We start from the raw sequence: 26680 nt of genomic DNA, 5'->3' as shown, positions 1-26680 counted from the left end.
ATTAACCCATCAATGACCAAAACTCGCTTTCCAGGACGACGGATTCGTTTCTTAATCTGGCTTTAATATGTTTACCTACTAGTCCCAACGACGGCGACGGTGAAATTTTTCATGGAATTTCGGAATGTTTCAGAGTTATTTTAAATGTGCTATATATTTATTATTTTTTAAGTCGTCATAAAAACAAATACTGTTTTACAAACTATATTAAATTATCTGTCAGATTTTTGTATTTGAAATAAACACAGATATTTCTAATGAATAATTTTTAATATTAAACAGAAAATGTCAAAAAACTTACTGTAACATTCAAACGTCCATAATTTTGAAAGAATTCGATAATAATTTAATAAAACATTTTTCTATTGTATATATATGGAATTAGTAAGAAAGCTGTCACTTCATTTTTTATTCTGTTTGTACAGTAAAAATATATAAATATTTTTTTAACTGTCAACGAAAAATATCCCGCCAATTTGTAACCATCCACTTTGACAATTTTTAGGATTTTATCCATGGATTCATGTATAAATATTTTATTATAAATGAGGATTTTTTAATAATGTAGAGACCGGTCAGATCTGTCCATCAAAGGCTCGATGGAATATGGTGCTGGTGTTGGTGGCTAGTATTGTCCATCCGATTTGCAGTCAAAAGGCAGTTATTTTGACTGAAAATATATATTTTTTTGTTTTTTATGAATGTTCAAATATGGCTGGGCCCTGGGCCCTGGGACTATTTACTGTTATTAATGCAGCTGGGGCATTTTGACGGACATAATAATAGTAAGAGTGAAAAAGCGCTGAATAAAGTGTATGAAATTAAGAGTGACTATAATAAATTAGAGCTTTTCTTGAATGTCCAACTATGGCTTAACATGTCGCCTAGTTATTATCACGTAGCGGACATACTAAAACTGGATCAAACATTTGTCTTGGTGTGTTTTACCTGTGACAGACCACGCTATAAGCGCGCTATATTCTCGTGGCTTGGCCTATTTCAGCATATCGCTCGCCATACGTTTCCATTGGCAGTGTACAATAATAGTACAATGTACTAATATTACAAACCTTTAAACTCTTCATAAAATAATTACTTCAATAAAAATGCGAGATACTTTTAATATAATTTTTATAAATACACATCCTGCTTCCAAGACATTGCATGATGTTCAGTAATTACGTATGTAACACTGAGTCAATTATATCGCCTATTATTCACCTGGGGCTATTTTAAAGGAGCTAACATCAGTTGCAATTTGTAATAATGATTTTTTCTGCCGATCAGCAAGCTTAAATTAAATTGCTAGGAAACACGTTATTGCAATTTTATACAGTACTTACTCCTGAAATTAAAAAAAATGAAACAATTTAACTTTGTTTGAATCACTATACAAAAAACATTTATTTTTTAATAAACGCCGGCCGGTTTCGGAACAACCGTTCCTACCTCAGGGCAAAATATATACTAACTTAACATTACAAAACAATGAGTAAACATAATAAATTACTTGAAGTGGGGTTGTGGGCGTGACTAGTAATTAGTGAAAAGTGTGGAGAGGGGATGGAACGTACGTTGAAAGGGGACTTGTCTAAAATGGGACTACAACATATATTTTTTTCTGTTTACAGCTTGTTGAAAAAATCTTTTATCTACATAGTATATTAAGAAGAGTTTCAGTGGCGGCGAAGCTTTGTTTTTTTTTAAATTAAAATCTACAGTTTTAATCCGATATTAATGTTGCACACTTAACTTTCAAAATAAAATGAAGGTGACTGTGTAAATTAGATTTTGTAAAACCACCCTCTTCACCATTTCCCACCCCTTAACCGTTTATAGGGCAGAATGATAGGGGTTGAAAATAAAGTGGTTTTTTCTTAAACACATTTCTTTATTATGTTTATTGGGATAGTTGCTATAGATAATTCACCAGTCTGCACTACTTTAAAGCTAAGCAGCAAACCAGAACTCGAATTTAAAGGCGCAATTGCACGCGCCTACGAAAACATGATCCTGCAATCTGCACTACTTCTAAGCTAAGCAGCAAACCAGAACTCGAATTTTAAGGCGCAATAGCTCCCGCCTACAAAAACACGATCCTAACCAACCAAGCAATCTACACTACTTCTTAGCTTTGCAGCTAACCTGAACTCGAATTTAAAGGCGCAATTGCTCGCGCCTATCAAAACATGATCCTGCAATCTGGACTACTTCTAAGCTAAGCAGCAAACCAGATCTCGAATTTTAAGGCGCAATTGCTCGCGCCTATCAAAACATGATCCTGCAATCTGCACTACTTCTAAGCTAAGCAGCAAACCAGATCTCGAATTTTAAGGCGCAATAGCTCCCGCCTACAAAAACACGATCCTAACCAATCAAGCAATCTACACTACTTCTTAGCTTTGCAGCTAACCTGAACTCGAATTTAAAGGCGCAATTGCTCGCGCCTATCAAAACATGATCCTGCAATCTGGACAACTTCTAAGCTAAGAAGGAAACCAGAACTCGAATTTTAAGGCGCAATTGCTCGCGCCTATCAAAACATGATCCTGCAATCTGCACTACTTTTAAGCTAAGCAGCAAACCAGATCTCGAATTTTAAGGCGCAATAGCTCCCGCCTACAAACACACGATCCTAACCAATCAAGCAATCTACACTACTTCTTAGCTTTGCAGCTAACCAGAACTCGAATTTAAAGGCGCAATTGCTCGCGCCTATCAAAACATGATCCTGCAATCTGCACTACTTCTAAGCTAAGTAACAAACCAGAACTCGAATTTTAAGGCGCAATTGCTCGCGCCTATCAAAACATGATCCTGCAATCTGCACTACTTCTAAGCTAAGTAACAAACCAGAACTCGAATTTTAAGGCGCAATTGCTCGCGCCTATCAAAACATGATCCTGCAATCTGCACTACTTCTAAGCTAAGCAGCAAACCAGAACTCGAATTGAAAGGCGCAATTGCTCGCGCCTATCAAAACATGATCCTGCAATCTGCACTACTTCTAAGCTAAGCAGAAAACCAGAACTCGAATTTAAAGGCGCAATTGCTCGCGCCTATCAAAACATGATCCTGCAATCTGCACTACTTCTAAGCTAAGTAACAAACCAGAACTCGAATTTTAAGGCGCAATAGCTCCCGCCTACAAAAACACGATCCTAACCAATCAAGCAATCTACACTACTTCTTAGCTTTGCAGCTAACCTGAACTCGAATTTAAAGGCGCAATTGCTCGCGCCTATCAAAACATGATCCTGCAATCTGCACTACTTCTAAGCTAAGCAGCAAACCAGAACTCGAATTTAAAGGCGCAATTGCTCGCGCCTATCAAAACATGATCCTGCAATCTGCACTACTTCTAAGCAACGCAGCAAACCAGAACTCGAATTTTAAGGCGCAATAGCTCCCGCCTACAAAAACACGATCCTAACCAATTAAACAATCTACACTACTTCTTAGCTTTGCAGCTAACCTGAACTCGAATTTAAAGGCGCAATTGCTCGCGCTTATCAAAACATGATCCTGCAATCTGCACTACTTCTAAGCTAAGTAACAAACCAGAACTCGAATTTTAAGGCGCAATAGCTCCCGCCTACAAAAACACGATCCTAACCAATCAAGCAATCTACACTACTTCTTAGCTTTGCAGCTAACCTGAACTCGAATTTAAAGGCGCAATTGCTCGCGCCTATCAAAACATGACCCTGCAATCTGCACTACTTCTAAGCTAAGCAGCAAACCTGAACTCGAATTTAAAGGCGCAATTGCTCGCGCCTATCAAAACATGATCCTGCAATCTGCACTACTTCTAAGCTAAGCAGCAAACCAGAACTCGAATTTAAAGGCGCAATTGCTCGCGCCTATCAAAACATGATCCTGCAATCTGCACTACTTCTAAGCAACGCAGCAAACCAGAACTCGAATTTTAAGGCGCAATAGCTCCCGCCTACAAAAACACGATCCTAACCAATTAAACAATCTACACTACTTCTTAGCTTTGCAGCTAACCTGAACTCGAATTTAAAGGCGCAATTGCTCGCGCTTATCAAAACATGATCCTGCAATCTGCACTACTTCTAAGCTAAGTAACAAACCAGAACTCGAATTTAAAGGCGCAATTGCTCGCGCCTATCAAAACATGATCCTGCAATCTGCACTACTTCTAAGCTAAGCAGCAAACCAGATCTCGAATTTTAAGGCGCAATAGCTCCCGCCTACAAACACATGATCCTAACCAATCAAGCAATCTACACTACTTCTTAGCTTTGCAGCTAACCTGAACTCGAATTTAAAGGCGCAATTGCTCGCGCCTATAAAACATGATCCTGCAATCTGCACTACTTCTAAGCTAAGCAGCAAACCAGAACTCGAATTTAAAGGCGCAATTGCTCGCCCCTATCAAAACATGATCCTGCAATCTGCACTACTTCTAAGCTAAGCAGCAAACCAGAACTTGAATTTTAAGGCGCAAAGCTCCCGCCTACAAAAACACGATCCTAACCAATCAAGCAATCTACACTACTTCTTAGCTTTGCAGCTAACCTGAACTCGAATTTAAAGGCGCAATTGCTCGCGCCTATCAAAACATTATCCTGCAATCTGCACTACTTCTAAGCTAAGTAACAAACCAGAACTCGAATTTTAAGGCGCAATAGCTCCCGCCTACAAAAACACGATCCTAACCAATCAAGCAATCTACACTACTTCTTAGCTTTGCAGCTAACCTGAACTCGAATTTAAAGGCGCAATTGCTCGCGCCTATCAAAACATGATCCTGCAATCTGCACTACTTCTAAGCTAAGTAACAAACCAGAACTCGAATTTTAAGGCGCAATTGCTCGCGCCTATCAAAACATGATCCTGCAATCTGCACTACTTCTAAGCTAAGCAGCAAACCAGAACTCGAATTTTAAGGCGCAATTGCTCGCGCCTATCAAAACATGATCCTGCAATCTGCACTACTTCTAAGCTAAGCAGCAAACCAGAACTCGAATTTAAAGGCGCAATTGCTCGCGCCTATCAAAACATGATCCTGCAATCTGCACTACTTCTAAGCTAAGCAGCAAACCAGAACTCGAATTTAAAGGCGCAATTGCTCGCGCCTATCAAAACATGATCCTGCAATCTGCACTACTTCTTAGCTTTGCAGCTAACCTGAACTCGAATTTAAAGGCGCAATTGCTCGCGCCTATCAAAACATGACCCTGCAATCTGCACTACTTCTAAGCTAAGCAGCAAACCTGAACTCGAATTTAAAGGCGCAATTGCTCGCGCCTATCAAAACATGATCCTGCAATCTGCACTACTTCTAAGCTAAGCAGCAAACCAGAACTCGAATTTAAAGGCGCAATTGCTCGCGCCTATCAAAACATGATCCTGCAATCTGCACTACTTCTAAGCAACGCAGCAAACCAGAACTCGAATTTTAAGGCGCAATAGCTCCCGCCTACAAAAACACGATCCTAACCAATTAAACAATCTACACTACTTCTTAGCTTTGCAGCTAACCTGAACTCGAATTTAAAGGCGCAATTGCTCGCGCTTATCAAAACATGATCCTGCAATCTGCACTACTTCTAAGCTAAGTAACAAACCAGAACTCGAATTTTAAGGCGCAATAGCTCCCGCCTACAAAAACACGATCCTAACCAATCAAGCAATCTACACTACTTCTTAGCTTTGCAGCTAACCTGAACTCGAATTTAAAGGCGCAATTGCTCGCGCCTATCAAAACATGATCCTGCAATCTGCACTACTTCTAAGCTAAGCAGCAAACCTGAAATCGAATTTAAAGGCGCAATTGCTCGCGCCTATCAAAACATGATCCTGCAATCTGCACTACTTCTAAGCTAAGCAGCAAACCAGAACTCGAATTTAAAGGCGCAATTGCTCGCGCCTATCAAAACATGATCCTGCAATCTGCACTACTTCTAAGCAACGCAGCAAACTAGAACTCGAATTTTAAGGCGCAATAGCTCCCACCTACACAAACACGATCCTAACCAATCAAGCAATCTACACTACTTCTTAGCTTTGCAGCTAACCTGAACTCGAATTTTAAGGCGCAATTGCTCGCGCCTATCAAAACACGATCCTGCAATAGCCCAAACTTGTATCATCACAGCTACATGGAATAATTTAGTTTATTTATAATTATACTAAACCCAAATTTTAACATAGATAAACATACAAGTATTTTTTTAACATTATTTCCACACAGGTGGCCTCGAGGAAAATAATTTCCCTCAGTGCCCTTGTCATCTTTGGGGATGCTGTGTGGAGGGTCGGTTTGAGAAGATGATGTTGTGAACATGGGTCTTGAAGATACCAATGTTATAGAAGAGAGAAAATACGAAAATCTTTCCACAGCCAAACTTTAAGCTCAAGAATGAGCCGTAAAAACCACCTGTTCGAGCCAAGTATAAATGCGGACAAATTGAGGAGTATCTTCCATTGAAATACCGGTAGAACCAGGACAGTATTCCTACCTGAAACTTGTACTCTAGAGATTGCGATCCGTTTGTTAAAACAGGGGAACAAGTGTGATCAAGTATTTTGGGGCTCCAGAACAGAGGTGGCTGCCAAATAGAACACGTAATGGTGATTCATTCAAAGTATGTAGCGGTATGTATAAACCGTGTGGATCTTTCCACGTACTTATGGAGCAAAAATATTATTTTTAATATATGACGTGTACCTCCGGCGTTGCTTGGGGTTTGGAGTAAAGTTTTTAATATATGACGTGTACCTCCGGCGTTGCTTGGGGTTTGGAGTAAAGTTTTTAATATATGACGTGTACCTCCGGCGTTGCTTGGGGTTTGGAGTAAAGTTTTTAATATATGACGTGTACCTCCGGCGTTGCTTGGGGTTTGGAGTAAAGTTTTTAATATATGACGTGTACCTCCGGCGTTGCTTGGGGTTTGGAGTAAAGTTTTTAATATATGACGTGTACCTCCGGCGTTGCTTGGGGTTTGGAGTAAAGTTTTGAGGTGGTTCTTTCTATTCATTCTACAGATTTACAAACTTAGGTACCTATGCGATCAGGGAAGCCACTATTGCGTTAACGCAGGCATAGATAATTTTATTAATATGTATCACCCTCTACATTCTCTTTTAAATAAAAAACTGAGCCACAAAGCTTGAATTCTCAGCGAGTTGAAATATCGTAACACAAACAAACAACACTTTTCAAATTAAGAAATTATTTGTATATACTTTGTTAAAAGTGTTACCTGACGTGATTTTAATAAAAACCCTGTTTCTTCTCCTTGATTATCCACTTGACCTTATTTGGCCAAATTTGCATACACCCACCCGCATGGCAATTTGAAGAGATATTTTAAAACATTTATTGGAATTATTTCATAAGCTCCAGCACGTTGGAATCTTTTCGATAAAGCTATCTTAGTTTCACACTCTAACAAAAGATCTCTCACATCTCTTCTGACTTATTTGTTATTGAAATTCCATGAATTATTGAAATATTTTTTCTTACAAATCATTGATCATGTGTTCACATATTAAAAAATTCATGTTAGAATTTAAATTGCAGTGCAACATACAGGAGTCATAATATTTAATATTGCTCCAAGTAGGTAATACAAATAGCAATTTTAAAATAATTAATAAATTGAAACACTTATAATATTTCAATGCTAATATGGTACTTTCTTTTTTACAGGAATCATACTGTACACATTCATCCAATTCCACTCAACACCAGCCATCGTAACGAGCGTGTTCATCGGTCTGGGCATCATATTCTGCGGCTGCGCGATGGTTCACAACGTGTTCGTCTGGCAGAAGGAGAAAACCAATGCAGTGAAAGCAATGCACTCGCAGTCGCAGCTGGACCAGCCTATCATGAACAGTACGCAGAACATGGGCACGCCGCAGATGAACGCTAATGGTTATCTGACAGCCAATGGACACATATCACCAGGAAATACGACGCACGGGACTAATATCAGCTATCATAACACGACGGGAGGGACGGCATACAGTCATCATCCCATCACAATTATTCCCCATCAGGGTCCTTACATCATCAGGTAAAAATTAATTTCTATAATATTGTTTGGAATAAAAATTGCAAGGTACCTACATTATGAGTCTGCGACCTTCTTTGGAAAGTGTTATTAATCAATATCAAATAAAAAAAACTTCAAAGAGGCTCATATCTTTTAAATTTTTATTTTATTTTTTATTTTATTTTTTATTAGTGTCTATTTAATAAGGTGTGATGATATTTACATTATATAAATATCTATAATATTTCATTCATATAGTTTCTTCTTAGTCCTAATTGGGTTAAAGTATTGAATTGGAGAGGGCGTCAGAAGAAAATTAATATATTTTCACATTCAATGCTTATAAATGAGTTGTGGGGGTGAAAAACACGCTCTTGAAATTTCTGCTGAAATACTAAAAAAATAAATTTCACAAAAAGGTACCTAAGTAAATTGAAAATAAATGTAATACTAATATTTTGATCTTTAGTAGGCAACGAAATTACAATAAAAGGTATATTCTTATTGTATGGAAGGACCACACAGTTTTTGCGTTTTCCAAAAAATTTCCGGTTGTGTTTTTTATTTTTTTCCACAACTCAAATTTTCTTTCAATTTGTTGTTGCAACTTATTTATTGCCTGCCTTTTTTGGACTTCCCGATTTTTTGTTTATTTTTTTGTAAACACATAACCATCACAATATTAAATACAATGGCTGCCTTTGCCACAAGCACACTCAATACAAACATAACGCTGAAATTGTTTTTTATTTTAAATTTTTCTTTAATAAAAGAAAAACTTGAAATTAAAATAAAGTCTGCAAATAAAAGTTGATGACAATAAATAATGCCGTAACAATAAAAAAACTGTGGAATTTGTGTCCTAAATGTTTCACTTTAAAAATATTGAATACACGTGTGAAATAAAAATGAAAGTTCTGCAATTCTTCGATTGCCATACAAGTGGCATACACAATAATAAATTCCATCATTGAAATGGCATCTTTTTGGTACTTACTCAAAATGTGCTAGTTTGGAATTGTAGGTACATGATATTTCTTTTTTTTCGACATCAAAGCTCTTTATGTTGTTTATTTTTCATTTACCGCCAACTGAATTTTCAATGGGAGACTCAAGTTATACTGGTAGGCAGAAAAAATTATATCTTAACCACTATCCAGATCTTAAAACCCTTCAAAACAGCTATCATAAATAATTATATATATATATATATATATTGTAAAAGTAATTCACCTATGCAATCATTATCACAAAAATGAATACTAATAAGTGTTTTGTTGTTCATACCTACCCTTCATAAAATTGATTTACATTTCAGTTTAACATCACGCTGTAGGTAGAGAGCTAGAAATCAAAATGCATTGTGTACGCATTTTGTAAATAACCAAACCTCTGTAATGCAAGCAACAATCTATCTATATTTTAAAAATCTTTTTCTTTTCCAGGCCGCCAACCAGCACCCCCCCGACCCCGGGGGACATGGGAGGGGGGCGTCCCCCACGGCCCCCCCGGGCCTCCGCCAGCCCCCCCAGTCCACCCATCCCCCCCGCCACACTTGATCTCAGTCACAACCACGTGCAGGACCCTCACGAACTCAGCACGCTCGTTTGAATGATTTGTTTAAGCTCAATAGAAATCTAAACAAAGTGAGACATTATTGATAGTACACTAATATTGTGGTTTTTGAATATTTGGAATCTACCTAAGGTAGACCTTCTGAACAAATGGACGCCCAACTTTTGTAACACTTTTAAAATCCTGGATAGCGATTTGACTTGAAGACTTGACGATAAAATAGTCACCGATCTTGTTTAAAAATAACTTCTTACATTTTCCTCTTGAGGCGCTGTTAGTGCATAAGAGGGATGTTTTCAATTCTAACCAGTGCCTATTCCGCTTGAGGCGCTGTTAGTGCATAAGAGGGGAGTTATCAATTCTAACGAGTGCATGTTCCGCTTGAGGCGCTGTTAGTGCATAAGAGGGGAGTTATCAATTCTAACGAGTGCATGTTCCGCTTGAGGCGCTGTTAGTGCATAAGTGGGGAGTTATCAATTCTAACGAGTGCATGTTCCGCTTGAGGCGCTGTTAGTGCATAAGAGGGGAGTTATCAATTCTAACGAGTGCATGTTCCGCTTGAGGCGCTGTTAGTGCATAAGTGGGGAGTTATCAATTCTAACGAGTGCATGTTCCGCTTGAGGCGCTGTTAGTGCATAAGAGGGGAGTTATCAATTCTAACGAGTGCATGTTCCGCTTGAGGCGCTGTTAGTGCATAAGAGGGGAGTTATCAATTCTAACGAGTGCATGTTCCGCTTGAGGCGCTGTTAGTGCATAAGTGGGGAGTTATCAATTCTAACGAGTGCATGTTCCGCTTGAGGCGCTGTTAGTGCATAAGTGGGGAGTTATCAATTCTAACGAGTGCATGTTCCGCTTGAGGCGCTGTTAGTGCATAAGTGGGGAGTTATCAATTCTAACGAGTGCATGTTCCGCTTGAGGCGCTGTTAGTGCATAAGTGGGGAGTTATCAATTCTAACGAGTGCATGTTCCGCTTGAGGCGCTGTTAGTGCATAAGTGGGGAGTTATCAATTCTAACGAGTGCATGTTCCGCTTGAGGCGCTGTTAGTGCATAAGAGGGGAGTTATCAATTCTAACGAGTGCATGTTCCGCTTGAGGCGCTGTTAGTGCATAAGTGGGGAGTTATCAATTCTAACGAGTGCATGTTCCGCTTGAGGCGCTGTTAGTGCATAAGAGGGGAGTTATCAATTCTAACGAGTGCATGTTCCGCTTGAGGCGCTGTTAGAGCATAAGTGGGGAGTTATCAATTCTAACGAGTGCATGTTCCGCTTGAGGCGCTGTTAGTGCATAAGAGGGGAGTTATCAATTCTAACGAGTGCATGTTCCGCTTGAGGCGCTGTTAGTGCATAAGAGGGGAGTTATCAATTCTAACGAGTGCATGTTCCGCTTGAGGCGCTGTAAGTGCATAAGAGGGGAGTTATCAATTCTAACGAGTGCATGTTCCGCTTGAGGCGCTGTTAGTGCATAAGAGGGGAGTTATCAATTCTAACGAGTGCATGTTCCGCTTGAGGCGCTGTTAGTGCATAAGAGGGGAGTTATCAATTCTAACGAGTGGATGTTCCGCTTGAGGCGCTGTTAGTGCATAAGTGGGGAGTTATCAATTCTAACGAGTGCATCTTCCGATTGAGGCCCTGTTAGTTAGTGCCTTGGCATTAATAAAGAAAGGAGTTGATAACACCCCTCTTATGCACTAAGAGCGTATCAAGCGGAAGATGCACTCGTTAGAATTGATAACACCCCTCTTATGCACGAGAACTCACTAGAAAGCTTGTGGAACATAAAGAGAAGTGTTCAAATGCAAGATATATCTATTTTATTGATACACTTGCTATTTATATTACGTATTGAACATTGAGTGAAAAAAAATACAAAGAATTGGTTGATGTTCATAATTTCAGCAATGATCAAATAAGAGATTAAAATATACTCAAAAAGTGGAAAAAATTAAAAAGTTTGATGATTTGTAAAATTACGTAGTGGTGAATTTGCTGGTCGTACCATTAGCTTGTGATCAATTTATTCCATTTTCTTGTGCTACGCTTGTGTGTCAAAATGATAACAATTAATTATTATTATGAAAGACTTTGAAGTTATTATTTCTTGCTATCATAATACATAACTGCATATTATTGATCTCTTAACCCTTCCTTGCCGGTACTGTCATTATTTCAATATCTATGTAAATATACTAAACACAAAGTTCATATTCTACGTGTTCCTCAGCAATACATTTATGTACTGGACAAAAGAATTAAAATATGTAAGTATTTAATTAGTATAGAACACAACAGAAAAAAAAATTGTCAAAATTTTGGGAAAAAAATCATTAATATTTCGGCAGTCTGCCGGCTGTAATGGACGTATCATGCATGTTTTCATCATTTTCAGCACGAATACATATTTTAATGATGTCCATGTGTGATTGATAAAATGATTTACGTAAGTAACAAAATTAAAACTATTCATTTTTATCCCTAAAAATGACAAAATTCTAAATCTCGTATTCCTATGTACTGAGTACACAGCACCGGATCTCGAGGGATTTTCTAGCACCGTAAGGGAAGGGTTAATATGAACTACTCATTGATCTGATATTTTCTAATGACAAATACAGTTAAATAGTGTGCATATTAATAAGTCCAGTGGATAATTTTAAGTAAATTATTGTTTTGGTTATAGTTGTTTTATAATAATTATGTAGCGTAATAATTCTCAGCAATGCCGAATTGACGAGTGTACTTATTGTATTTAAACTACACTTGTTACTCCTTCACAAAGTAATGTCAATTTAAGTTGCACGCCTCTCAAAGTCAGAATGGAGTTTTTAGCATTTCACAATAATTTTACCTCATCATAGCTACAAAGACAGAAGACACGATGACTAGAGTAGAGAAGAGAGATCTAGAGCTGCCATAAGTATCTGTCTTACCCGAGACCAGTGGAGGCTGGTGACTTTTGAGTGTGATAGTGTTAACTTGTAAATTTTTTGTATGAACATTTTCAGGAAATTTCCTGAAAATCTTCATACAAAAAACGGAATTCTCGAAAAAAAATAAGGCATTTTCTGCAACAACAACATCAATAATACCATTTTTTATAATATTGGCACTCTGTAGATCCAAAATTCACAAGCCGCCACTGCCCGAGTCCCGAGTACTCTTCACCTGATCTTTGATTGGTTACTTTTGTTTTATGTAGGTAAATGATATTTCAGATATCTACCATCTCTATTTGTCTATCTGTCGCGAGAACGAGATTCGAGATACCAGGTCTACAAAATGCACATATCTATGGTTGCTCGTCACACGGGACACGGTGCTGACGATCAAATCTTTTTTGAAAAAGTAACCCGATAGGGTAGTTTTCCATCGACCCAGTCCAAGTAGCAATAACATTCTATCTACATTCTATTCTCAATGTCAGTACTCGAATTTATACTGTTCTAATAAGATTAATAAATATACCCTTATTGAAATGGTCAATAGTGACTACTTGTGAGCGTTCTAGACCAGATCAGGATTTTTTATTATTCAGAGTTCAGATATTCCAATTTTGGACATTGCTAGTTTCCCAAATGTTAACTTAAATTCCATTATTTATCATCTTTGTCCATAAGATCCGCGACCTATTCACAAGACGTTTGAGTATTAGATTACTCATTAAAGCGTGTGTTCGTAGAGACGAGCGCCTCTAATGCATCCGGTTGTTTGCAGAGATGTAGATTTATAGCTTGGAAAGGTAGTAAAAAAACTTGAGAAGCCAATTGGCAACCTTGAAAGTTATTAATTAATTCTTTATGGTCATTCTATTAAAAAACAAATTTGTATTTATTGCACTTTCTTCTTTGAGTAGAAGTTACGTATGAGGCCCCATAGAACCTTGAATATTATCATACAGTATGCATTAGAAAAATAATTGCAATTCCTCAAAACGTTGATCTCGTAAACATATTCTGAGTCCCAATAAGTTTTTCTTAGTTAATTAATGTATGTCAATTAACCTACAATATTTATTAAATCCACACGTTCCTAAAAAGATTCAAGATAAATAGTTATTTAATAAATTAACCATCCACTAACATTTCACTAGACTGGTACTGAGTTTTATGTTCTGCGCAGATTCAACATAATTCAATAATGTTTAATTACATATTATACTTTTGTGTAACAGGCATGTTCATGGGTGTAATTAATTTAAACATTTAAAATTCTTTCCAAAATGTACTTAATTATTGCCTATAGATTTCAGTGTACAGATATATGTATGTACTGCCACTTACTTATTTATTTCCACTAACTTTTTATAGTACATCAAGTATTGCTTATTTCATCCAGATGAAACGATACAATGCTGCATCTATCAAATAGAAAACCACCTCTCCGATGTTCCAAACTTTGTATGCAATCAAAAGAAAACAATGTTTAGATTTGATCAAATCAATTCAGATTTTTGTTATAATTAACATTAGCATTAATGCATTCAATTAGCACTTATTTATACATATGATATGGGGTTTAATAATATATAATATAATTTCTAATATTTTAAGAGTATTTCGAATGGAAAAATTAGCTGAAATCTTTTCAGAATCAAATGTACAAATAATGCGATGTAATGTAAAAATAAGATTCATATATATTATGTCTAACTTTATAAGTATTTCATATTATGTAATTGTTTAATTTTCATGTAATACTGTGTGTACAATGAAGCAATTTTAGTTCTAACTAGGCAAAGTACTTAAGTAGGTACTTTATTATTTATACATTAGATAAATTTCAATTAAGTTGGCTGTAAATATCAAAGTCAAAGGGAATGAGAGGAAATTAGTTAGTTCTGTAACTTTATTTATTGCAATTGTAAAATATATCAAATCTTTATTGAAATAAATTTTAAATACAAATGTTATTTATGTTTGTTGTATGTTTTTATTTTGATCTTTTACAAATCCTTAGAGATGCTCTTAAAAAGGATCCACAAAAAAACACAACAGTGTTTGGGTACATGCAAACAATATGCACATATACAAAAAAAATAATTTATACACATTATTTTTTTGAAGCCATCCAATCTTGATTCTCAGCTTTCACATGTGATCTGCAATTAAACCAATATTGAGAATTTACCATTAATCTAAAATTGGACATTTGTAGCGGGTACCAACTGACTCACTTTTCAGCACAAGTTATACTCATACTAGAGAACTGTACTATACTGTACTAGTCTCAGAGATGGGTGGTATGTGAAGCCATACTCTATGGGTGCTACCTCCCCCTTATGCTAGCCTTCCGTGTGCACCATCTGTCCAGATGATGGCTTCGAGAGGTTGTCCAAAAAGTGATTCAAGAAAGAGGATGCGCAACAAGGCCGAGGTTTAACGCCCATTAAATTAACCCACATAAATATTATCTATGTATTATTGGTTATAAGAATCTTAAATTATAATCTATAATTCTACTCTACGTTTATTATTTTTGCGAGGAATCGAACCCCAGTATAGAGTGAAAGCTTTATCACGGAGTTTGTCTTGGAACATTTTAAATTTGTCACAAAATAAAGGCATTTAAATGTTTTTAGCATCAGATAATCTGCTCTTAAGAATGTTATCATACTTTAGCTGTGCGGTTTTTTTCCCTTGGTACAGTCCCGTGTAGTAGCCCGTCATATACCAACTGACCAACATGGAGTGGAGAGCTTTGTCTTCTTCACCATCCTGGCCTGCGCCAGCCATGCCCAGGAATGACATCGGCGGAGGTGGCGGCATCTGGAAATTATATAAAAATTAGCTAAGAAAACCAGACTAAAAATGGCTACCACACAATGAAGAGCATGGTACAGTTGTGATACGAGTATACCACTGACGTTGTGATAGAATAAATAGACTTGCCCCAAAGCCTAATTACCATACCATTTTGACGGCTTAGAGTCAACCATGTGACAACCTATTTTGACACAAGCAGGGTTGATATTTTTATTAACAATATTACATAGTGACAATATCATACTTGATAAAGTGACATTTTTATTTTTGTCTCTAACTAACCCAGTAGAGGTAATATCCGAAGGCAAAATGAATGTACAAGGACGACACTGCAATTGCAGTGCTTTGTACCATGCACGGGCATGATTCTTCAGCACTGCAAAGTCAGGACTCCGGCCCCTAGGGGTCAATAAATATAAGGGGTATGTGGGCTAATCGAAAGAGATAGTTTTATCCGTGCCAGACTGGAAGACCGTAAAGAGTTACCTACGTTCGAGACCAAGAGCCAGTACAAAACCTCTGCAAAGGATTAGAATTTAAGTAAGTTTTTTTCGACTATTTTGTAGTTATAATGTTTCTAAATAACGTCTTTATCATACTGTCTTCCATATTAAATTGAAATTTCATTTGGGAACTGTAATAACATTTATAAAATTTTCACTAGGCCTATGTAAATACTATACATAACTTTGATTTAAGGTTTTGAAGCCAAGATGAAAGGACGAATACTTAAACAAGTCAGTAAATTTGCAGTAGAACAAGAAAACTGCCACTTATGTCGTATGGAAAGTAATCAGCAACATTTTGTACTTAGTTTTTATACTACATTTTATGACATGTTATAACCTTTTATACTTTTGTAATAAACAACAGTAATAGCAAATAACATCAGTTTATTTCAACACCTTTCTCATACAATTTACACCGTCCAACTTTCAGTCTTCGTCTTTTTTCAGGTATAAAACATATTATATATATATAGTATATATGTGCTATATATTTTTAGTGTATGTATATAAGAATTATGTATATATATATTGTCTCATTTTATGCCTTCTGTAAGAAAAGTACAATTAATTCCGGTGGCTTAAACTTTAAAAAAACATGGTTCATATATGTACACAAAATTACAAAATTTCATCAAAATTAACAAACTTTAGGGCTTGTGCGGGAGACCAAAATACCATATTTTATAAAAAAAAACCGTTTCTTACTTATTTTTATGCCCAAATATTACTGTTTTTTAACTTGGAATAAACACAAAAGTTATGAATTTATTTTTTTAAATTTAAAAAAAAATTGATATTTTTTGAAAAAAATTAAAACTTTAGGCCTTGTGCGGGAGACCTACACATTTTTTTAAAAATCCAAAAAAAATTGTGGTAAGTTGTGGTACCTAGTAGCAACTTTATTTCAACTTGGAATTTGAAAACAAAAAAAAAGTTAAAAATCGATACACCCTAATGTGCAGTAGGGCAGAATTCCTAGGAAACCAATTCAAATACACGAATATGAATTTCAAACGAAAAATCTAGGTAAAAACCCCTTTCTGCGGTGTGCGCACAGCGCATGGCCTATGTTTAGTGAATTCAGAGCCACGAGTACATTACAAGAAAAATTGCGGAGCTGACGTCAATTCGTCCATAGGAAATATTCTAATTTCGAGCTTAAAAAATTTGTATTATATTTCTACATATGTTTTATTGCTTTTTTGTTTAAACAATTCATTCATTTTTATGAAGACAAAAATTCAACTTTCTTTCTTTTTAAACAAGTTTCGGAAAAATCTGGCGGGGATCGACCCTATATGAAGAACTGCCACTGCTGAAAAGTATACCGAGAAATATATGATGTAAGATAAATTTTCCAAGAGTTGCTATCTTAATCATTAAAAATAAATACCATTGTATCATTCCCCAGACTCGGCATGAATGGCGGGAAGTTGAATGGCAGGGAGGGGAGGGACAAGTGGGGCGGAGGAGGCTGCATCGTAATGGCTCTCCCTCCTGACTTCTTCTTCGGAGGGACAGCTTGAGATCCTTCACTCATAGCATCTGAGTGTTCAGCTTTTGTGGATCCTGCAATAATACTTGAGTTCATTAAGAATCATCGCTGTGAATACAGATGGTGTGGAGGCGTACAATGTATCCTAAGACAAAGATGGAACTGGAGGGGATAGAAGGAGACAAGCAGGAATAGATATGTTTTAAATTAAAAAATTTATTATTTCTATTTATTTCTTTATTGATTTTGTTTTTATGTATGTATTAACTTAAATGTAAACTTTTATGGCAGGCAGAGCATTGCCCACACCGCTCTGTCCAGCTGAAATAAACATTGTTATTATTATTAAAGAAGGAGATAGGATTGTCAGGGGTTGTAAAGGCTAGTGATAAAACAAGACAAAATATAACATTCTTCTACAATACATACACAACCAACTATCAGACACACTCACTAACCAATAAGATTCATGATCTGGGAAACAAATTTGGGGGTACTATTGATATATATTTATTGACTCCATTTATAGAATTAAGCGTAATCTATACCAGCACTTTGTTGAATCCTACAAATTAGAGTAGCGTTGGTAATGTAGTTTTAGTGATCTGTCTTATATGTAGTATTGTTCTAGTTTCTATATTATTTTATGTTACTGTTACATGTTTTACTTATACATATTGTTTATATCCAGTTTATCAGTTTAGTGTTAAATAAAAATCAGCATTTAATTAACTATGTATTCATTCTGTATTATTTGAACAAAACTGGAATTGGACAAAAGCATTTATTTGTTAGAAATAACTATGTAATTCTTTACCTTTAATTTATTTCTTTGGCTGTAATTCTAATATGTAGCTTTACGACAAATTTATCCCTAGTTCTGTGAAGGTGTCAAATTTGTTTTATTAACATTGGTTTTAAAACATAAAGACGGAAATAATTCAGTATTCAAGGTCCAAAAATGAATCCTAATCAATTAAGTTTAACACAGTCTGCTGGAGTCACTGTTCAATTAGTGTAACAACATTAATACAATCTATCATTAATGGCTATCGTATGTAAATGTCCCGTACGTGATCCATGAAAGATTCACTAAAACACATTCATTTATCAAAATGTGCCGCGTGATGGGGCAGATGTGTTGAAAAGGTAAATGATTTCAACTGCATTCGGGACTTCAATAGTTAAAATGTGGATTGAGCCTACCTGGGAAAGTTTGTTGCGCCACCGCATCAAGCTGATATTGTTGCTCTACACCCCCCCAAGATGGAAGCAAGTCTGACAATTGTTGTGATTCTTGATTTTCATATCCTGAAACAGAAAAAAATAATAATTAGAGCCATTAACACTCGGGTAACACTTGTAAGTAAAAGCCCACAAAAGGCATGAATAAATAAATTCATTCAAGATGCCTAAAACCAATATATTGCAGAGATGGCGATAATCCTTGCTTCAAATTTTTACAAGATTGCATTATGAAAAACAACAAAATATAGAGCCTAAAGCAATTAATTATTGCTATTTTATTAAAATTTATGAAGGCTTGGCTTGCGGTAGAACAAATTGTAGGTATTAAATTGCGCTTTAATGTACAGATTAAGTTCTCTTAGCGAGTATTATAACTGTAGTATTACTTCATTAAAAAAAATTTATTGAAATATTTTATAAAGTAATCAAATATTGAAACAATAACATTTGAAAATAGCATCAGGACCTTCCGCTGTCTTCACTACTATGAACTAATAAGCTATCACTACACAAGAGTCCCAAAAGCTCCCATCTGGCTCCGTCTAGAACCAGTGGAGCCATAGCATCCTCAAATGGGGTATGTTGTGAAATTGTAATTGAAACAATAAACATTTTATAACACCTTCCGCTGTCTTGGTGACTACTATGAACTAATAAGCTATCACTACACAAGAGTCCCAAAAGCTCCCATTTGGCTCCCGTCTAGAACCAGTCGAGCTATAGCATCCTCAAATGGGGTATGTTATGAAATTGTAATTAAAACAATAAACATTTTATAACACCTTCCGCTGTCTTGGTGACTATTATGAACTAATAAGCTATCACTACACAAGAGTCCCAAAAGCTCCCAACTGGCTCCGTCTAGAACCAGTGGAGCCATAGCATCCTCAAATGGGGTAATTGAAATATTAAACATTTAAAAACTGTTTATATCAGTAGAATAGTGATTTATCGTACAGATTTCGATTTCAGTTCATCACAATATAATAAAACATTCATAAAAATTATCTAAAACTTTCAACATAAACGAAAATACAGGGTGTCCAAAAAGGGTAGCAGGTATTTGATATCTGGAAAAACCAAAAAATATAAATATTAAAATTCGTGGTTTATTCTTTATTTATAGACTATGTTATCCAGATGCCGCCCTTTGCGCTGCTGGTACTTCTCTAATCTTGAACGATGATTGGCAACAATGCTTTGATACATTGCTCGATGGCTGCAATTTCTGATCTGATAAGCAGAATTGCCGCTACTGGGAAGAGGAGAATCCTAAATAAAATCATCATCGATCAATTTATAGCGGTATTTACCAATATAACAAAGGTCGTTGTATTGGCTGCAATCTTATATTCTTCTTTAGTTTGAAGTTATAATATTTGGATAATTTATATATTGCCGTTTTCGTGAAAAATTACCTCATGTCGAATATAATTCATCTATCTGATCCTTTTACTTTAAAATCCAACAAAAATTAAAAAGAATAAAAATTATTAAAACTCGCAGACAGAAGACTCGTTTCCGACATGACTTTTGTACCGGACGGTTTGTACCACTCCCGGCAGCCCCCATTATTTCATAATGGTCGAAGCACCGAGCGGGAGTGTGTTTTTAGAACTTACGTGGGGCTTCGATACCTCGAGTCCCGCTCGCCCCCGCATGGCTTCCCCTCACCGCAAGCGCCCGGCCGGCCCAGGCGACTGCCCGGGACCAATCAACGCGCCCCTAAGCAACGCTGTACGGGGAAATATTTTGAATTGACGATGTATTGAAATGTTTAGACTAAGTTTGAGAGAGTTCGGCCGTAGATATTACGAAATAAAAGACATTGATAAAACGGCCGGACTCTCCTTAGCATAATTAGTTAATAAAAATTAGAATTAATTTAGAATTAAGAAAATTAAATAAGATTTCCCCTGAATATGTTGGGCCGGGGACCCCCACACTGAATGAATGTATGTACAACTGATTGATAAACAAAAATGCTAGAGATGAGTGGTTAGGATCGATTAAAAGAGCATACAGAGTAGAGTAGTTCTAAAGGTTGTGACCTCCGCTAATTAAATCTTAGCGGACGTCACAGCCCGCAGACCATCAACAACCCGCGAATGAAGGCAGCGCGTCGACCCCGCCCTCCCCAAAGTCGGGAGAGGGGGATTGCACAATAAAACCGGCGCGCCAGCCTTCAGCTCGCTCTCTCTGCCTTGAACCGCCACCAGCTCTACTCTGCTCTTCCTGGTCTGCCTCCTGAGCACCGAGGATAAAGCAGATTCCGGCCCCAAACGGAGCAAGGATAAAAGCAGATTCCTGTACCGACCGGAGCAAGGATAAAAGTAGATTCCTTTACCGACCCGAGCAAGGGTAAAGCAGATTTCTACCGGACCTAGCGGCTAACTACGGACTGACCAGCCCCCTATCATACAGTCTGTGTAAAAGACCTAGCTGGTCGATTACAACTTTTATTTTTTAAATTGTTAATGGAATTGTAGACAGCCCTGATTAATTGAGCCTAATCACCTTCAACATACCAAGTAGAACTACTCAATCAAAATTTGATTTTAATTACAACAATATCAGGACCAGTGTTGGCTCTTCTACCTGGGTCTTTTGGTCAATGGCCTCCCAAAATATGCTGCAATAGGATTAATATAATAAAAAAGGATTCAACAAACTACCCGATTATTAATTTAGTTTTAATATTTGTGCATATTCGTACGGTAATAGCGCGTTCCAGTGCCATCTAGCTTCCAAATGAGAAGTTACTGTATGTACCTAGCGTGGGTCACTTCAAGTTTTATCCCCAAGCTATCTCCTTTCTTTCTCTTTGCTACTTTTGGGTACTGGCAAATTAATTACATACATTGGCGTTTTTATAATATTCACTACACACTAGCAATATGTATTAACATTTCATATTCATTTTTTTACGATTGACCTTCCACTTCTGGACCCCTAGAGCCGCCTCTGATTAGGACTGATACAGACAGATAGATACACAATAACTTACGTACCGTAACCAGACTTCTCAAACTATCAGATAGAAGAGTTTTAACTGATATATTTTTTTTATTAAAAATTTATAAATCTCTAATCAACAGCCCTGAATTATTGGCATTAATTTATAAGAAGGCGGGAAATTCAAGATTACGGCAGCAGATGCGACGGCGCTGGCGAGAAATAAGCGCGATATCTCACATTATATATTCTGGATAAGCAAGACAACATAATAAGAGTTTTAATGGTAGGTAAAACTCCATCATTAATTTATAAGAATGTACCTGCCAGACAAACTCGAAGCAAAGACACTTTTAAATGCAACTATAACCTCAATACTAACTACTACTTAATATTTCTATTTTTGAAACTGACAAATCGTGGTGGAATTCCATTATAATATATTATAATGCTCGTTAAAGCCATCTTCAGAGTGGACTGAAACCGGTTACGGTCAATAAAATTAAAGTGGAAAAAAGTTTCATATTTGTTTTATTATAATACAGGGTTTTCCAATAAGAGATGTTATTTTGATATTCAACCGTAAAAGATCAATGGTTTCGTTGCTTGTGTGGCACGTAGCGCTGTCTTGTTGAAAGTAAACGTTGTCCAGATCAATACCATCCAAATCTGGCCATAAAATTTCATTAATCATCTCTCCATAGCGCAATCCATTCACCGTAACTGTTTCTTCAGCCTCATTTTCGAAAAAGTAAGGTCCAATGACTCCGCCGGACCATAAACCGTACCAAACAGTCACACGTTGAGGATAGAGAGGCTTTTCAACAATAACTCTTGGGTTTTCCGAGCCCCAGATTCGACAATTTTGTTTGTTGACGAAGCCACCGAGGTGGAAATGGGCCTCATCACTCAAGATGATTTGCATTTGATTCACTCAAGTGAATTTTAATAATTTTAATGCGTTGTTGAAGCGTGTATCGTTCCATTTTTATTAATGGCGTAGCTTCTACTTGTCAAATGTCGAAAAATGACAGCTTCAAAAGTAACATCTACCGAAATAGCGGGCTATTCAAAATAACACCTCTTATTGGAAAACCCTGTATATTACTAACTACTACATTTATTCACCAATTCCAAGAATTCATCACCTTGCAAACAAACGCTGTTAACTTATTGATGGTGTTAATAATTTTGTGGGTTTCAAAAGGCAACTAACTTCAGACCTATTTGCTCGTTATTAACTTTTATTATGTTTTTTTTTTAAATTGTGTCTCTATACTATACCTTACTACGAGTACATTGCATACTCCTTTTTAGTTTTATTTGTTTTTACCACACATATTAATGACTGTTTGCATGTACGAACATACTTGAATTATATATTGTACTTGGATTATATAGGTCCTATTCTTTAAATTCGATATTAGTTACAGCTTTGGTATTTTGCCATTACTCATTGGTCCATAAAACTCAACAGTGTGGGCATCAAGTTATACTATTTATTCACTTATGATAGAAATTTCTCCTTCTTTCTCATAAACTACAAATGTAACAGAAAGAGGTTACAATGGTGTCCTCAACAGTGGGACCAAAGGGATTTGTTTATTCTTACCAAGATACCTGACAACTGCAGAATTGTCAGGAACACGTATTTTGCCATTACTTATTGGTCCATACAACTCAACAGTGTGGGCATCAAGTTATACAATTCATTCACTCATGATAGAAATTTCTCCTTCTTTCTCATAAACTACAAATGTAACAGAAAGAGGTTACAATGGTGTCCTCAACAGTGGGACCAAAGGGATTTGTTTATTCTTACCAAGATACCTGACAACTGCAGAATTGTCAGGAACACGTATTTTGCCATTACTTATTGGTCCATACAACTCAACAGTGTGGGCATCAAGTTATACAATTCATTCACTCATGATAGAAATTTCTCCTTCTTTCTCATAAACTACAAATGTAACAGAAAGAGGTTACAATGGTGTCCTCAACAGTGGGACCAAAGGGATTTGTTTATTCTTACCAAGATACCTGACAACTGCAGAATTGTCAGGAACACGTATTTTGCCATTACTTATTGGTCCATACAACTCAACAGTGTGGGCATCAAGTTATACAATTCATTCACTCATGATAGAAATTTCTCCTTCTTTCTCATAAACTACAAATGTAACAGAAAGAGGTTACAATGGTGTCCTCAACAGTGGGACCAAAGGGATTTGTTTATTCTTACCAAGATACCTGACAACTGCAGAATTGTCAGGAACACTTATTTTTTCAATAACAGCTTCGTATTCCCGGCCATCTTCTGAAAATATAGCTCGGCAAAAGTCTCCGATATTCCAGTCCTCTTGAGATATATTAGCGTGAGTGTTTTGTATCTTCGAACCATTTACTTTATCTTCAAATTCCTTGTTAGACTTTGTCGAAAGTGATTTAGGATTCTTGGCTGAAATTAGTCAAATTAAAAACACATAACATTGTACGATGACGAATTTAGGTGCACAAATACGGATGTGTTTCAGTGTGTACTTTAACCTGTTGAAGGCCGGAGCATAAAATAGAAAAATATTAGTGGAACCTAACGTTTTATTAGTCCAAATGATGCTGATTTTGTTTTCCATACATTTTTCGAAGCATTAAGGTCAAAATCGTATCGTAAATTATTCTGAAAACGATAATATCAGAATGTTCGCATGTCCTCCAGAGACCCATCGGCGTTCCACTGGTTAAAGAGTTTAATAAACTTAATCGTCGAATTCCGCTGCATGCTTAATACATATGAAAACAATTATAAATTACATCTCTCGCTCAAAGACACTTCTCATTCTTAGGTCCAAAACTATACAACTTCATGCCTGATGCTTGGAAAAAGGAAAACACAGCTATTCTTCATAAATTGACCACTAATTGGTTTCATCAATTAGGTAGAAAGGAGAGTGAACTTTTACTACACAAAAAATGAAATCAAACACAAACCAAAAACAACAACAAAAACAAAAACTCCAACAACAAAAAAAAACATGTAAAAGATACCTTCATGTTCTAATCTTTATCACTATGTGTATATATGTACCTACCTAGCACTTTTAAATTAGAATGCTACCCAAGCAGCAGTTAATCTTATGTTTAATTGGATATTTTATTTTATTCTATTTCTTCTCTTTGCTATTCATATTTATACAAAATATGTTAGTAGGCTAAGGCACCAGTTAAAAGTACATATACCTACCTATTATTTTAATACTATACTTATAAAACAACTTATCAAAATGTTAATACTCATCCTAATTTGACTGTCCTAAAACGGGAATCCTCCTAGTTGGGCAGTCAAAACATTTCTTAAATAATGTATAATCTTTTACTAAATAAAAAATAAAAATAGCACTTAACTTAATTACTACAAAAAATAACTATTTATGTCCCGGGAGATGGTAAAAGAAGCATTATAGTTCCATTACTTCTCAATCAAAGTTTTAAGGTTAGGAAGTAAGCATAAATGATTAAAATAATCAAAACTAACACCCTAGGAAGCTATTTTGTGCATATTAACTTAAAAACCCATGACATAAAAAGTTTTGTCCATTAGATATTTAAGTTGAAATCAAGTGTTGTTTTTTTGAAGAGTTTGCATGCAGCAGAATTCGACACATTTACAATACGGGTTAAAAATTAATATCAGTCATTGGCATGGAAATTAGGAAAACGGACCACAGTGGACCAGATATTTAATTTGTAAAGACCATCTCAATGACTTTTGAAATATCAACAAAAGTTGAGACTGTACATACCTCTTTTAGTATTGGTATCCATGGCTAGCCGCTTGGCTACTTCCGATTTAAGGATTAGTATGGTATTATCATAAGTTTCTATCAGTTCTGTATCGTCCCAGGCATCATCACTCTCTGACTAGAATCAACATTTTTGTCAAAAATTAACAAGTTTATTACTTCATGCTACTAAAATACAAAGGTTTGACACTGAGGATGGATTTTTTCACAGATTTTTAACAATTCATAACATATCATAGTTAATTTTTAAGTTATTATTCCATGGGCCAGATGTTTCACAGACCTGAAATAGTAAAAAAAACTTGAATATAACTTTTACAGAACTTGAATATTAACTATGAAATTTGATGAATTGTTAGAATTCTGTGAAACAACCTTTCCTAAGAATTTTGTTAGCAAAGTATTTTTTAATGTGTCCAGTGAATCTGAAGAGTTACGTTTTGTTTAACATTATGATTTAAACACCACGAGATAAATAAATACTAAACTCATATTTTTATTGACAACTTCTAAAATCAGGAAACAGAAAATGTCACAATACTACAAAACACGTACATTGTTTTTCGACCTCACGAACAAATACTCGTTTGCGTCTGTCATTTCTAACGAAGCTTTCAAAAATCTAAACAAAAAAATGTTGTTATTTAACATTCAAGCCGAAAACAGATCATTGGTGACCCGAGGTATTCATTCATAAATAAATATTGATATATACACACATGGTATACGAAAACTTTCAACTTTGACATAACTTAAAACTTAAATGTTGTTAGTATTTAAAACCAGTGTTGCCAACGGATCTTGGCCTAATGTCGCCGTTTTTCAAACATTTAGTAGCCTAATGTAGCCGAATTTCAGTTGCAGTAATCTAATGAACTCACATTAATTCTGCCCACACATTCCCCACAAATATTGTACGTGAGCCTGATTCCCCCTTTTATTATTCAAAATCCATGGGGGGTTTTTGTTACAGAACTTCGCTAAAAAAATTTTCCGCACAGCCAAAAACATTATGTGATTCCCCACAACAATTTTGAAATCCATGGGGGGGAGGTGGCTACAGAATTCCGTTTCGATAAATTCCTCACATTTTTCCATTGAAATTAAGAATTTTCATTTCAATTATTAATTATTTGTAATTTGGCTGCTTTAAATAACTTAAAGCACCCAAATTACTAGTCTCTGAGGTAGCCGAATCGGCGACCAGTCGCCTTTTAGATTTTTTCGTCGCCGATCCTCGTTCTGAGTAGCCTAAATGGCGATAAATCGCCTTCGTTGGCAACACTGTTTAAAACTGGCGAGGCATA

The 26680-nt window shown here is 36.1% G+C and overlaps 2 protein-coding genes across 5 annotated transcripts in view; one reads left to right on the top strand and one right to left on the bottom strand.

Moving 5' to 3' along the window:
- The window catches only part of LOC149425694 (uncharacterized), a 124689-nt gene extending 114617 nt beyond the window's left edge, over positions 1-10072 (top strand). For both annotated transcript variants that reach the window (XM_089644459.1, XM_089644452.1), the window contains 2 exons: positions 7685-8054; positions 9479-10072. In XM_089644459.1, the coding sequence (XP_089500585.1) occupies positions 7685-8054; positions 9479-9644 (536 nt within the window). In that variant the 3' untranslated portion in view covers positions 9645-10072. The remainder of the gene's footprint in view (positions 1-7684; positions 8055-9478) is intronic.
- A 4376-nt stretch (positions 10073-14448) lies between these two features.
- On the bottom strand, positions 14449-26125 carry Smn (survival motor neuron). Of its 3 annotated transcripts, XM_089644438.1 has the most exons (8): positions 26093-26125; positions 25929-25995; positions 25374-25491; positions 23816-24031; positions 18577-18681; positions 17269-17444; positions 15218-15369; positions 14449-14702 (listed from the first exon to the last, which is right to left on the bottom strand). In XM_089644438.1, the coding sequence occupies exons 2-8, from the start codon at positions 25971-25973 to the stop codon at positions 14654-14656; spliced, it is 861 nt and encodes a 286-aa protein (XP_089500564.1). In that variant the 5' UTR covers positions 25974-25995; positions 26093-26125; the 3' UTR covers positions 14449-14653. The 3 variants fall into 3 exon arrangements, with proteins under 3 accessions (XP_089500564.1, XP_089500570.1, XP_089500558.1); XM_089644444.1 differs by having other exon boundaries at positions 25862-26125; XM_089644432.1 differs by having other exon boundaries at positions 25929-26125.
- Positions 26126-26680: the final 555 nt, after the last annotated feature.

This window comes from Hesperophylax consimilis, chromosome 2 (assembly GCF_061612785.1).
Source record: "Hesperophylax consimilis isolate HC1 chromosome 2, BYU_Hcon_1.0, whole genome shotgun sequence".
NCBI classification, from domain to species: domain Eukaryota; kingdom Metazoa; phylum Arthropoda; class Insecta; order Trichoptera; family Limnephilidae; genus Hesperophylax; species Hesperophylax consimilis.
This window is presented reverse-complemented; position numbering and strand designations above follow the sequence as displayed.

Coding starts and splice junctions, on each gene's coding strand:
- Smn (XM_089644432.1), bottom strand. CDS start 26,024: ATGTTAAATAACAACATTTTTTTGTTTAGATTTTTGAAAGCTTCGTTA. Junction 17,445..18,576: donor GGCGCAACAAACTTTCCCAG/GTAGGCTCAATC, acceptor GTATTATTGCAG/GATCCACAAAAGCTGAACAC. Junction 15,370..17,268: donor GTCTGGGGAATGATACAATG/GTATTTATTTTT, acceptor TATAATTTCCAG/ATGCCGCCACCTCCGCCGAT.